At 36.0% G+C, this 13,276-nt stretch overlaps 1 protein-coding gene across 1 annotated transcript in view; it reads left to right on the forward strand.

The window, feature by feature from the left end:
* The window catches only part of cntnap2a (contactin associated protein 2a), a 1,327,865-nt gene that overhangs the window by 627,391 nt on the left and 687,198 nt on the right, over positions 1–13,276 (forward strand). Inside the window, 1 exon segment of the mRNA XM_052015905.1 lies at positions 5,992–6,256. Coding sequence (XP_051871865.1) covers positions 5,992–6,256 — 265 coding nt within the window.

The following is a 13,276-nucleotide window of genomic DNA, read 5'->3' on the forward strand; positions in this document are numbered from 1 at the left end:
TGACCACAGTTTAAAAATTCCTAATTGTCTGTAAATAATTTTTGAGACATATGCAATACATGAACTGATTATACATACATGTTACTTTTCCTTCTTGGTTCATGTTAGTTTGAAACTCTTCTCAGTCTGCTGTGCCATCCTGAACATTTCTGTTACAATGAATCAATAAGGGAGCAGACTTTGCCATAAGTTTCGAGAAGCACTGCTATTGATTCTTGTACTCTTGATTACTCAAAGAAGACATGAATAAAATGCTGCTTCGCAGATCAAACCTACTATTAACTTATGAGTTTGCACTGGTTTTCCTATTGGGAAATCATGGTAAAACAGTTAACATATTCACTCAGGCTAAACTATTGGGCTCCGTAGTGCTGGCAGAGGCTGGAACAGCCACTGTTCAAGCTGTCAAAACTGAATTAAATCCTGAATGTTCATGCATCTGCTGTGGAGTATGGAAGCCTGACTCTTTCAGTTGCCCTGCCCAGCAGTAGAGCCCATCTTGCTCAGTATAACAATCCCACTGGGGAATTGCTGCTCATAAGGTCCATACCTCCATAAGGTCTGAGCTGGTGCAGGATCCCGAACTCTGCTGCCGTCAGTGGGGTTTTCAGTTTTTGGGCACAGATTTAGTCGGCAACTGGAATTTTGCTTTATTGTACTTATTTCTAAGTATTTTTATGTATTTCAATTACCCTTATATTTTAGGCAAATTTTAAATGTTTGTTTTAAATTATTTTCATTTTCATTTTGTTAAATTTCTCTGAATGCCAGAGACAATTTAAAAACTGTTAAATTAGTGACAGCTTTTAAAGAAAGCAATGTTGCACTCAAATCCAGATTTACCTCCTATCAGGGACTGTTAAGGGCATTTTGTGGAGGAGTTCAGTCACCATCTAGACTACACAGTGTACGCAAATATGCAGTTACCATTGGTGCTCATTCTGAACAGGGCACCATTGTGTAGATAAAGTTAAGTCATTTGTAACAGATAAAAAAAAACATTTTCATATCTATGTTCATGAATAACATATAAATATACTCTGTTAGTAATAGGCTGAACATTTTTCTGATATTGAATTAATAGCTAAGATTGTGAACCTGAACCCTAGATATAACCAATGGACAATCCACTAGACTGATCTGGTGTAATATAGAATGATCTCTACTATATATTTTTTTGTTGATGGCTCAGTCTCTAATGCAGGAATCATAAAAAAAAACACTCCTCCTATATTATGTTGCATAAAGTCAGACAATTTGGTGCATCATTTTGCTGCTTTTGGCAGTAATATGAATTCTTTTCCTCAAGCAATATGAATATCATAATATCAATAGCTTTTTAGTTTGACAAAACTGTCACATATTACTTTAACTATTGTAAAGGGATCTTGAAACTTTTGTTCTCAATAACTGTTGCTAAGGATCAGCTCTTAAAAGTATTGGCAATTTAAAGAAAGATTCTTGGTAAACACAGCCTTCAGTGAGCTATTATAACAGAACAATGGGACATCCATACTGCTGATACAAGCACTGTTTTGAAATGAACAGCTGGAACTGTCTTCCATCAGTAATTATTACTAATCAGGTCAACAAGGAAGCACAAAAAAACATCAACAACAGATTGGTTTCCATAAAGTACAAGCTGTGAAAAATAATTTTCTTGTTAAATTGCATCTAGTCCATTTAAATGCCTGGAGTGCAAGCATTTGGTTGTTGTGCAAAACAGAAATATTAAAATTTTGTTTCTGTATTATTCTGTTGATCTTCTTTCTGCAAAAAAATTGTGTAGAGTTACACAATTTAAGTATTTTTGTTGATGGATAAGTTTGATTTATGTTGACACCAGGTACATGTATGCTCAGAGCTAATTCAGATATTTGTGGTGAGAAAATGCCTGATCTCTGGTCTGGTGATGAATAAACATTTGTGTTTCACTGTATGAATGGACAGCACAATACCTGTAGAAAACAGCAATCGAAGCCAAGGCTTATACTTATTACATTTCAAATTCATTGCCTGCATTTAGAAACACTGAATCCCCTAAAATACTGAACTCAAAAGACAAAATAAGTTGCCGTTATTGTACAATCTTCTGGAAGATAATTTTTGATTTGCAAATTTTGATCAAAATCTTCATTACAATATTAAATGTAGAATTGTATCAATAACTTACAAGCTACTGTTAAACACTTTTATTATCCCAGGCTTTTAATGAAAGGCTAAACGATTTGCTGACTGGCAAGTCATTTGAACTCGCTGATCACCAGCCCTTGGTTCACACTGCTTCTTCAAGTGTGGTCCCATGTGCAACCTTCAATTGGAAGGCTGTCTCCCAGATGATAAGTGAGTTCCAGCAGAGAGAAGGGCTGTTCCCAGCAGAAGTGGCCAGCAGAATGCCATGGACCGCAGAATGCCTTGGACAGTTGGTGAGGTCCCAGACTCAAAGCCTAACCAAGCCGTCATTTAAAATCAGTGAATATCTTTAGCAATTACAAACATCCAATAAAACTTGAACACTATCAAAAAATACAAATTTTGTCAGCAATTTACATTATTTTAATTTTTCAAATTAATGCAAAAGGAAAATATACATACATACTACAATAAATACATTTAAATTGATTAAATTAAATTAAAAGAGCTATTTTCCATTCAATAGACAACCATTTCATCTGATTAATTACTGTGGTGTATGTACCGAGTTTAATCTGGCTCAGGCTCAGTGTGCAGCCATCCAAGCCTGGGAGTTGGGGCATCTTAAAAAGGGTGCATTGCCCCATTGGACCACATGAGGAGTTCATCAGCACATGTAGGTGTCCCATGGGTTGACACTTAAATGGAGTGGAGGGTTAGGTTTTAGCTGGTGTTCGGAAGTCCTGGTCTTCCGCCCAGCTAAGTGCGTAAAAGTGGGCCCTCTGGCTTTTCGGCAGAAGAGCAGCAACCGATGTGCGTGACATAGAATACAGTAAAGTATTATATAGAATAACGAAAACACTTGAAGATAAGAATGGACTAAAGGATGCCCAGGATAAACTCAAGGGTGAATGACACTGAAAAAGCTGAAATATTGATACTTATCTCACTTCTTATCAGTGACTCTAACAAGTTGGATGTGGCAATAAATGAAGAATAAGATGGGTTATCTAGACAATCACAATAGCAACAAGTGAGATAAATAATAAACCATACAACCATAGAGAGGATAAGTCATCAAGTAGGATGGAATGCACTGTTTCAGAGAGTTTATATTATTTCAATATTCAAAAAAGAATGTAAATATAGAGAACTACTGTTAGTTCAACATCAGTGATAGGAAAATATTGGAACATTACTCAAAGATACAATGAAAAATGTCTAAAAAACAAAAATATAATGAAGGGTAGTCAGCAGAGAATTCGAGAGTGAATATTATGCTTGACTAACCTTATTGAAAGAAGTAACAAACTGGAGTAATAGAATGGATATGATATTTTTGACTTTTAAAATGTTCTTGATTCAAGATTTAAGATCTAAGACCCTATAATTTATGGTCAAAACACTTGGAGCCAGGGAACAGGGAACAGAATAGATACCCAACCAACTATAACCAAGTCAGGGTTAAAGGTAATTACTTAGACTGGCAGAAGATGGAATCAGAAAGATCTGTTCTGGAATTATTCTTTTTTACCATATCCATAAATGATTCAAACTCAGGATTTCAAAATTTATGTTAACAACATATTGGAGATTATAGAAAACTATAACAAATTAAATGCTGAATGCATTTCAATGTGTCTAAGTGTGAAGTACTACGTGTTGGTGGGAGAAGATCCTCTAGAAATAATTACAAGGAACAATGTGAGCTGGGCAGGCATGGTAGTGTAGCGGTTAGCGCAATGCCATTACAGCGCTAGTGACCCGGGTTCAATTCCGGCTGCTGTCTGTAAGGAGTTTGTACACTCTCCTCATGACTGTGTGGGTTTCCTCCGGGTGCTCCGGTTTCCTCCCACATTCCAAAGACTTACGGGTTAGGAAGTTGTGGGCATGCTAAGTTAGCGCCAGAAGCGTGGCAACACTTGCGGGCTACCCCCAGAACACTGAACGCAAAAGATGCATTTCATTGTGTGTTTCGATGTACATGTAACTAATAAAGATATTTTATTTTATCTTAATAATCCCTCAAGATGCACACAAAGCACAGGGGTTAATTTATAGCATAAAATTTCTGAAGTGTTTTAATTTTGTAGATGTGGAAGATATTCCCAACTACATGGATGTACAAAGAAGAGGTTATAAGTATAAAGTAGTCACTAATAAATCCAATGATAATACAGGAGGAAAGGATTTTTTTACACAGAGAATGATAAAAGTCTATGGCTAGTAATCCATCTCACTTTGTGCAATAAATGTGGTACGTATTAGTGGCTGCATGCACTATTTTACTTCCAAAATTTAGTTCCCTCGAAATCAATGGGGCCATTGTTTCAGTACAATAGAAAATTCAGCCAGCATAACAGAGAATGTTTAGTGGTAGAGGATGAATTTCTAGACTCTTGGCCTTGCTACCACATGGCAGAAATGTATAAATATATTGGTAGAAAGGAATAGGACAATCTAATTTGTTGTGATAACAGAAAAAGAGTACGAACATGGAACAAGGGTGTAGGTCTGCTGACTGGCTTGCTTCTGCCCTACAAGTTCCATGTAATGTAATGCATGGGATGCTATAAGCATATCTAAAAAGTTAAAGTCAAGGTGATGTTCAAGTGGTGATGGCGTCAGAGATAACCACATCACTGAGCATGTCAACACTAATCTTTCTTTAAGGAAAACAAAATGGCAAATCATTAATGCATAGTGAGAGTGTGTTCCTCTCTTTAAAGAAAAAATAAAATGACCTTGTACTGCAATAAAATGGAGTCTTAATTTGAAGGGAGCTAGCACAGATAAAGAAAATAGTCTAGCTTGTCTATCTAGAAAAATGACAAGATAGATGTACTTCCCTACCAGGAACACCATATTATTGAGGCAGCTAACCACTATTCCACCCCCACAATCACAGTTATTGACTACATTCATCCTCTTGAATACAACAGTAAAATAACCATTCTTATACAACTATTTCACTCAGCTCTTTGTTAAACATTGCATAAACTTAAGAGCCAATTTTGTGTTGAACCAGCGGATCAGAATCAGCAATAATTTGATTACTATAGTTTGGGTCAGTACTATTAAACTAAATATCCCAGAGCTGTTACTTGTTCCCTTGATAAGTGGAGCAACCCAAGCAATGAAAACTTCTGTAGCACCTGTCATGATCTCAAGGTGTCCCAAAGAACTTGGTAACCAATGAAGAACATCTGAAATGAAAACAAAATTGCTGGAAATACTGAGGAGGTCAGGCAATATCTGTGGGGAGATGAACAGAGTTAATATTTCAGGCTGATGACCTTCTATCAGGATCTTTCAGAAATTCGATTGAAAGGTCATTGATCTCAAGTATTAACTTTGTTTCTCTCTCCACTGATGCTTAGCACTTACAGCATTTTCTGTTTTGTTTTCAGATTTCAGCATCTGCAGTTCTTTTGCTTTTCAAGAACTTTTGGAATGTAGCCACTGTCATAATGTAAGAAACATGGCAGTCAATTTCCATCAAGCAAAGTCTGACCTATATTCATTAGGACATCCAGACTATCTTTGAAATATCTCTTGCTTTGACAAAAACCTCATCTTATTGATCTCACTTCTAACAGTATAGCTCTCTCCTGGTATTTTAGTAGAATGACAAGCTAGAATTTTGCACAGGTTTCTGAGGAGAGATGAATCCATGGCTCTTTCATCCAGAGGCAAGTTTGCCACCCATTGAGCTGCATCAGATAAAACAATGAATAATAGATATAAATTGGAGGGATGGGGGGACGGGATTTGCAGTATATTTGTCCAAGATTGTTTGTGTAGAGAACCTGGGTCTATATTTGACACTAATGTTTCCTCTCCACTTTTTTCTTTCAGGGTAATTTGAGTTTCTCTTGTGTAGAATCTCATGCCATCCCTGTCTTTTTCAATAGCAGCAGCTATTTGCAGCTGCCCGGACGCATGAACCAAGATTTGTTTTCTGTCAGCTTTATGTTTCGGACTTGGAATCCCAACAGTTTGCTCTTATTCAGTAAACTCGCCGCAGGTTATGGAACAGTGGAAATTGACCTCAGTGAAGGAAAAGTCAGCATTAACATAAGCATCAATCAGACAAAGATGAACAGCATTGAGATCTCAGCAGGTATGTGATGGGTAAAAGTAAGGATAAATGGAAACTTCAAATGAGTTTTGTGGAAAATGCAAATATTGACATCAAGATGAAATGTGAAATATCTTTAAAATTCAAAAGAATTCTCATTAATTTTAATTTCCTGTTATCTAATGCGTTGTTGATGTTTTAGTACTTTACATGTGAAAACTTAAGGGAGCACTTTAGATGAATTACTGATCATGACATTGTAAAAGAAAATAGTGCACAATTGATATTCCAAGATTCCTGAAATTTTCAGAATCAATAATTGTATCCAATGTTGTTACTTCAACTTCTCAGTCTTGTACTCCTTAAAGTAATTCCATTGGCATCCTGCAACTAAATAAATACCTCAAAACATAAGGGTGTGAATATTGGCCTAGGTCATGCTCATCAGGGCCTGGTCTTCCTGCTTGTCTGTCATGTGATCCACACAGTTGCATAGTCTTCTAGCCCTGTGGATGCAGTTGAACTGGAGGCCTCGTTGCCGTGAGTATTCTCTGAAGCAGAATGGACTGCGTGGAAACTAGGCCTCAGATGTCATAATGAAGCCCCACCCCCATGCAGCCTTATAACCTTGTCTTAACTCACTGCTGTCGAAGGCATGAATTATTTCTGCTGATCAAAGTCATTTAAAAACAATTAAAACATATTTAAATGATAAGCAACATTATAGCATTTATTTTGAAACATTTATTTAGTTAACTGACAAATTAATTTATTAAAGAAAAGGGTAAATGGTGTTACCTTTTTCTTTATTCTTCAAATATTTTCCATCCAGGTTGGCAACCCCATTCAAGTGAAAGGGGCCACGTGAGATATGACGGATATAGCTAGTATAAAGCTAAGGGACCATATGTCAAGTATATCCAGTCATGAGCTCAGGGTCAGAATCAAGTTCACCCCTGACTCAGGGCAATGGGAAGTCACACCTGAAGTATTGTGTACATTTTAATTTCCTTATCTATGGACGAATATATTTGTATTGGAGGCAATTCAAAGAATGTTTAAACTAACAACAAGGATTTCCTCCAACATCCACAAAGTGTGCTGGTTGATGGTCTAATTAGTGACTGTAAATTACCCCTGAGTGGGTGGTAGTTTAAATCTGGTGCAAATGCAGTGTCCATTCACACAGAAGAAAGACAAGTTTGGATTTTGTAATTCTGTAAGTTATTGTCAGTACTTTTAATTGTTTTTATTATGTTGTTATTCTTATCATGTTCTAAGTGCTAATGAATGTAAGTGGATGTCAAAGACAGTAACAAAAGTTCAGTGGTCCAGATAGCACTGACAGCTTTATCAGCTGGTAGGCCAGGGTGGGGTTGGGGGTCAAGGCATTATGTGAAAATCTGTACCCTACCACTCTGGAATAAAGAGCTTGACCCAGGTAAGCAGCCAACAATTTTGGGGTAACAGAAGGTGTGTCTCAAAAGCTTAGTAATATTTACTGATATGACTTTGCTGTTCCTAAGTAACAGCTCTTATCCTTCAGGGCTGGATGAGTTCTGTGGAATTATGCATGGATACTTTGCCCAAGGATCAGAAAGCTTGCTGTTTTGTGCAGGTTTAGATGGTTAAGTAATAGCAGCAGGTCTGCTCACAATTTGAAAATATGAGCATTAACATTAAACAAAAATTCTTCATGATTCCTCAGAGGCTTATTTTGGATGCTTGTAAACTTGACATTTTTCTGTCTGAAACCTAGTTAATGGAAAATTTCTCCTCAAACATAATATGAAAATAGATTTCAAAAATAAAGTCAAGGCAAAACTAGCCATTTATTTGAGGGGTATGTGGCTGCAGTGAAGTACTTTAAATGGAAGACAATTTGAAAAATGTGTTTTTTAATTGTGTATCTTCATTGGGGAGCTGACAGGGAACCAGAGGATGCAAGGAAGTAAATTAATACTGACAGAAATATAGTTATTAGCTGAGGGAGCTTCAGGGTTCACCAAGTATTTTAATGCAGCATATACATCTGGGCTCTGAGATTCCTTGAAATTAGTTCCCAGTTGATGTAATTTATGGTATATTTAAATGTTAATACCTTCAAAAGAAAGAAATAGGATGAATCTGAAGAATATTGCAATCAATCAGAGTTGTTTTCTGAACAATACATTTCCAAGTAGAGATAAAATTATGGCTTTTCTGCTGTTCTGCTGGTTTGTTTCAAATGTGGCCGAACCCTTGCTTTTACTCATGCTAACCCAGTCATCTCTGAATAGATCCATATGATCTTTTGCATCCAAGAGCACAAATGGGACCTTGCTTCAATGTCTCATCCAAAAATAATGACACATCCCACAATACAGCACATCCTGAATGTTGCATTATGCAGTCAGCATGCATTATGTGTTCAACAGTTTGGCATGAAGCTTGAAGTGGACTATTGAAAACAAGTGTGTAGTAGTACATGTAAGATTAAAATACATAATACTCACACTCCATGAATGTTATTCAAATAGCCTAAGGTTAAAACATAGGAGTTTATACAGGCTCTATGTTTCTTGCACAAATTTGCATTAACAGAACCAATAGGATATTGATCTATATGGCCAAACAGTACAATATAAATCAGAGGAGGTAACAATTAAATTCTGTGGTTCATTTTGAATGCTGTCCTAGAAAGCAGAGGGACATTCAAATACTGGAGGGGATAGCCAGGCTGATCCCCGGGGTGTGAGCTGCGACAGAAATATGCAGGAACTTGCAGAAGAATATACTTGCACCTCTATGGCCATTCACCTTTATAAGAGTGGTTTGAAGTCTTTAGACTAGAAGATAAATTTGGTTTGTTGTGCTATTCAGTAGAAGATGTGGTTTTTATCTTCTTTCTGAATTAGAACTGAAATTTGGAACTACAATTAAATGCAACCAGTGATGAATTCCCAGGCAGTTTAGTGTTAAAAGCAATTATTTTATCAATGTATTATTTTGGAAGTTATATGGATTCAATTGTAGATTACATCTACTGCAAGGAAGACTGTAACTGATATTACTACGACCATTTTTGAGAGCTTTTAGTCTTATGTAAATATTTCATGAAAGAAATCGAGATAAAGTGAACAAATAGTACAGAAGTCAGAAAGAGCACCCTCAAGTGTGTGACTAATCCCAGCTTTTCCCAGGGACTAAGTCAAGTGGAACTCAGTAAACTTACTCAATTACTTTCTATCAGAGGCTAAGAGGAATGATACAGGTTTTGTGAAACAAATTTCACCAGATTACACCAAAGGAATTGTAAACCATGCGAGACATTTCTTCTGTGTATTAGCACTTTATAATTTAAGAATCTCAATCTACCTGGATATCCTAGGGAGAAAGAGGCCATTACTTGATCAGAGCATCTCTATTATCCACAGGAGGAAAGTCAATCTCATCTCTAAGAATGGTGTTGGACTGTGATCCCCTAGAGAGATTTACAGACCTTTTCTAGTTACACAGAATCATGAATGATTATTCCATTTATAGTAACAAAAGGGAACTATATCAATGCATGATTTAACCATTATATATGACAAAAATTGAAAAACTGCTCACCAACTGTATTTTGCAAATCATAAGCCATGCTAATGATGAAAAGAAAGCCCGTAGCAGCAAACAAGTTACCCATCAAATCCTCCAGGTTTTCTGCCATTGATTTCATGATGTTACAGTGGTCGGTGAGGAGGACATCCACTGAAATTTAAGACACATTTTCTTCTAGGTGGTGACTTTTGTACTCTGAACTCAATAAGGGTACCAAACGATTTGAAGATAAGTCAGTAAAGCTCTGTTGCAGTGTGATCTTATTGAACAGTGAAACAGGCTCATTGGCTTTATGGAGGATCCAGTTTCTTATCATCTACTCAGTATCTTCGAGCAATTAGCCAATTTAACCTGATTACATTATAGATGGAGGACACTAGATGAATATACTTTGAAAAACCTTTTCAGACTTTATCAAGAAATTATATCTGTGTGAGTATTTGGTTAAAAATATCGAGATTCAAACTTTTGTGAAAATGTTTTAATTGACAGACATAATATGTAGTACAATATTAAAAGTGTAATCTGGAGAAAACCATAGCATTCACTTGACTAATTAGTTAGAAATGAGGGTTTAATTCTAAAATTAAAAAGATTTGTTATATTTCCAGTTAGTTTGCTGAAAATTACATATTTAGATGAATTGTCATTGATTGAAAATATTAACTGTGTTTCTCTGTCCCTGGATGATGTCTGACCTGCTGAGTATATCCAGCATTTTCTGTTTTTATTTCAGATTTCTGACATCTGTAGTATTTTGCTTTTCAAATTAAGTGATGTGAATGGTTACTTGAAGCAAAATAGGCCCATAGGCAATAATCAGATTTGAGCTATTAAATTGAAATGCAGATTGTTTAATTTTTGAAAATATTCAAAAACCAGATCAAATCACAGAAAGGTTTAGAAAACATGAAAAGTTTGAAGAGACGTTAATCTTAAAAATATTCTGAACCTGCAGATTGGTTACTGCTTTGTTTGACATACTGTAAGGAAACAATATGTTATTCCAACTGGCTTGCAGCTACCTCACAACACCAGTGCCTCAATATTCCATTCCATTAAACTCCAAGACCACAGTTCTAAAAACATGGATTATCTGTTACACTCTACAGCATTCTCATTGTTATGCAACAATATATTATTTTCCTAGAGGAACTGGCTATCTTTTGTCTGATTACATCAATTTCTTACAAAACCTTCTTCCTCAGCATTCAGACCAGGTCCAAGAAAGGGAACTATTCATTCAACAATGGTGGTCAGCCACAGAGGAGGATACTGTAGCTATTTGGCAACAATTCTTTATTTGAGACAAAGGGAAGTGGCTGCAATGTAACAGGTTTTATCAGAATGTCAATCCCTCTCAATATGTCAGTCTAAATTTCATTTGCCATTCTTCCATGGGAAACCCAATTGCAACCTTTCAACCACTGGCACTGTACTATCAGTTCTGTGTCACTGAGCTGAAATTTCCTTGGAAAAGAAGGATTTAGGGCACATTGTAATTAAAAAAAAGGCATTTCTGTATTTTTTAAAATGCTGAATGAAAGAATTTCCCATTAAATTTTGGAGTTGATAAATCACGTTGTCTAGCATGCTTAAATGCACAAACACAACGGGGCGACAATTTATTTTATCTTGCAAACATAGGCACAGGCATTCTTACTTCAAAGAAGTGTGAGTTTAGCTCACTCTTCTCTGGAGTATAGCTTTGCATCATTGACTGAAAAGATTCTGCTTTAACTACAGATGATTTAATCATTTTACTCTTTGGTAAACACATTCCAGAAAGGTCTGCCTAGATATTAAGTGAGTCAGTTTATAAGATTGCAGAATTCACTGACTTGAAGAGCTAGTGTTCCTTATCAGAAAATTTCATGTTAATAGATCTGTTGAGCATCATCTAACACTGATAAAAAAAAACTTTTCTTTCCCTAGGAAAGGCCAAGCAGTCTTTACTGTCTACAGAGAAACTAGAGAGGGAGAAGGTTACTGATGAAGTATATCAGATATTAAATTGGTTAGACAAGGTATTATGTAATAATAATGCATGATCAAATATTGTAAAGTGCAATGTTCAAAGAATACATTAAATAGTTATTAAAACATAATGCAAAGAATGACATATGTTTATAAAAATAAATTGCTAGATAGGAAAGTAGAGATTCCAACACTAGACCATTTAAAATATAATTGGATGCTTTTGTTTGGGAAAGAACAAGAGCTCAATGAAACACTGGAACAAGAGCTATTCAGCCCCTTCTGCTATTTAATGAGATCATATCTGGTCCGCGTCTTAACTCCATCCAGCAGCTAACACTTAAATAACACAAGTCTACCAAAAGCTAAATCTAAAATTATCAATTGAACGGGTGTCTACTCTTTTTGTCAGACAGAGTTCCACACTTCTTCCAACTTTAGGTGAAGGTGTGTTAAACAAGTACTGTAGCTGCTGGAAATCTAAAATAAAATAAAAACAGAGAACTCTGGAAACATTCAGCAAGTCAGGTAGCATTTATGGAGGAAAAAACAGATTTTATATTTCAGGTTGATGACTTTCACTGGAAACAATGGTGACTAGCCATAAATGAACCATAGAGTGTTTCCTAACATCTGTCCTGAATGGCTTGTCTTCACAATCATGTCTTTAATATCACCAACAGAAAAAAAAATGTCTCTCTTTGTTCAAAAAATCCTAAAAAGAAATCAAACAAATCACACAAGATCTATATTTCAGGAAATAGAAGCCTAATTTTTGTAATATCTTCTCATAGTCCAATCTATGTAGTCCTGGTAATATTCTGATGAATCTGCACAGTCCTTGTATCAAGTGCAGTTTATTCTTTTGAAGGTACCTTGCTCAGAGCTGTACCCAATATCCAGGTGTGTCTTAACCAGGCCTTTGTAAAGCTCTAACATAATTTCCTTTGTTTATAACATAGTTCACCAGTTATATGGGCTGATATTCCTTTAGTCTTTTAATTTTTTTGTACCTGACCAAGATACTTTAGAAATCTGTGTCTTTCGATCCTCACTGTTCCTTGCTTTTCACTATTTAAATATGATTTGGATAATATTTCTTGGTCTAATGTGGTTGATCTCACTTGCATAGATTAAAATCTGCCACTGTTTTGCATGCATTTTTAATTTATCAATGTTTCTTTGTATTTATGTCTGTGCTATTTACCATGCCACCAAGCTGTGCATCATACTTACTGATGTGTAAATGAAGTCATTAATAAGTAGCTACGCCTTGTGAGACACCATGAGGCACATACTTCTACTAACTGTTATTCCAGCTCTGTCTTTTACAGCCAACTATTTCAATAACTTGCCTTCAATTTCAGATCTAGCCAGCAAGGTATTGGGCCTGGCCTCATGAAGAGGCAAGCAGCCTGGCTTATACAGATCCCGTCCCCCTAGACCTAGACTCCATAATTCTAGGTCTTCCCCCTGCATTGACTCTTTAGCCATGCATCAAGT

Source organism: Pristis pectinata, chromosome 5 (assembly GCF_009764475.1).
Source record: "Pristis pectinata isolate sPriPec2 chromosome 5, sPriPec2.1.pri, whole genome shotgun sequence".
Taxonomy (NCBI): domain Eukaryota; kingdom Metazoa; phylum Chordata; class Chondrichthyes; order Rhinopristiformes; family Pristidae; genus Pristis; species Pristis pectinata.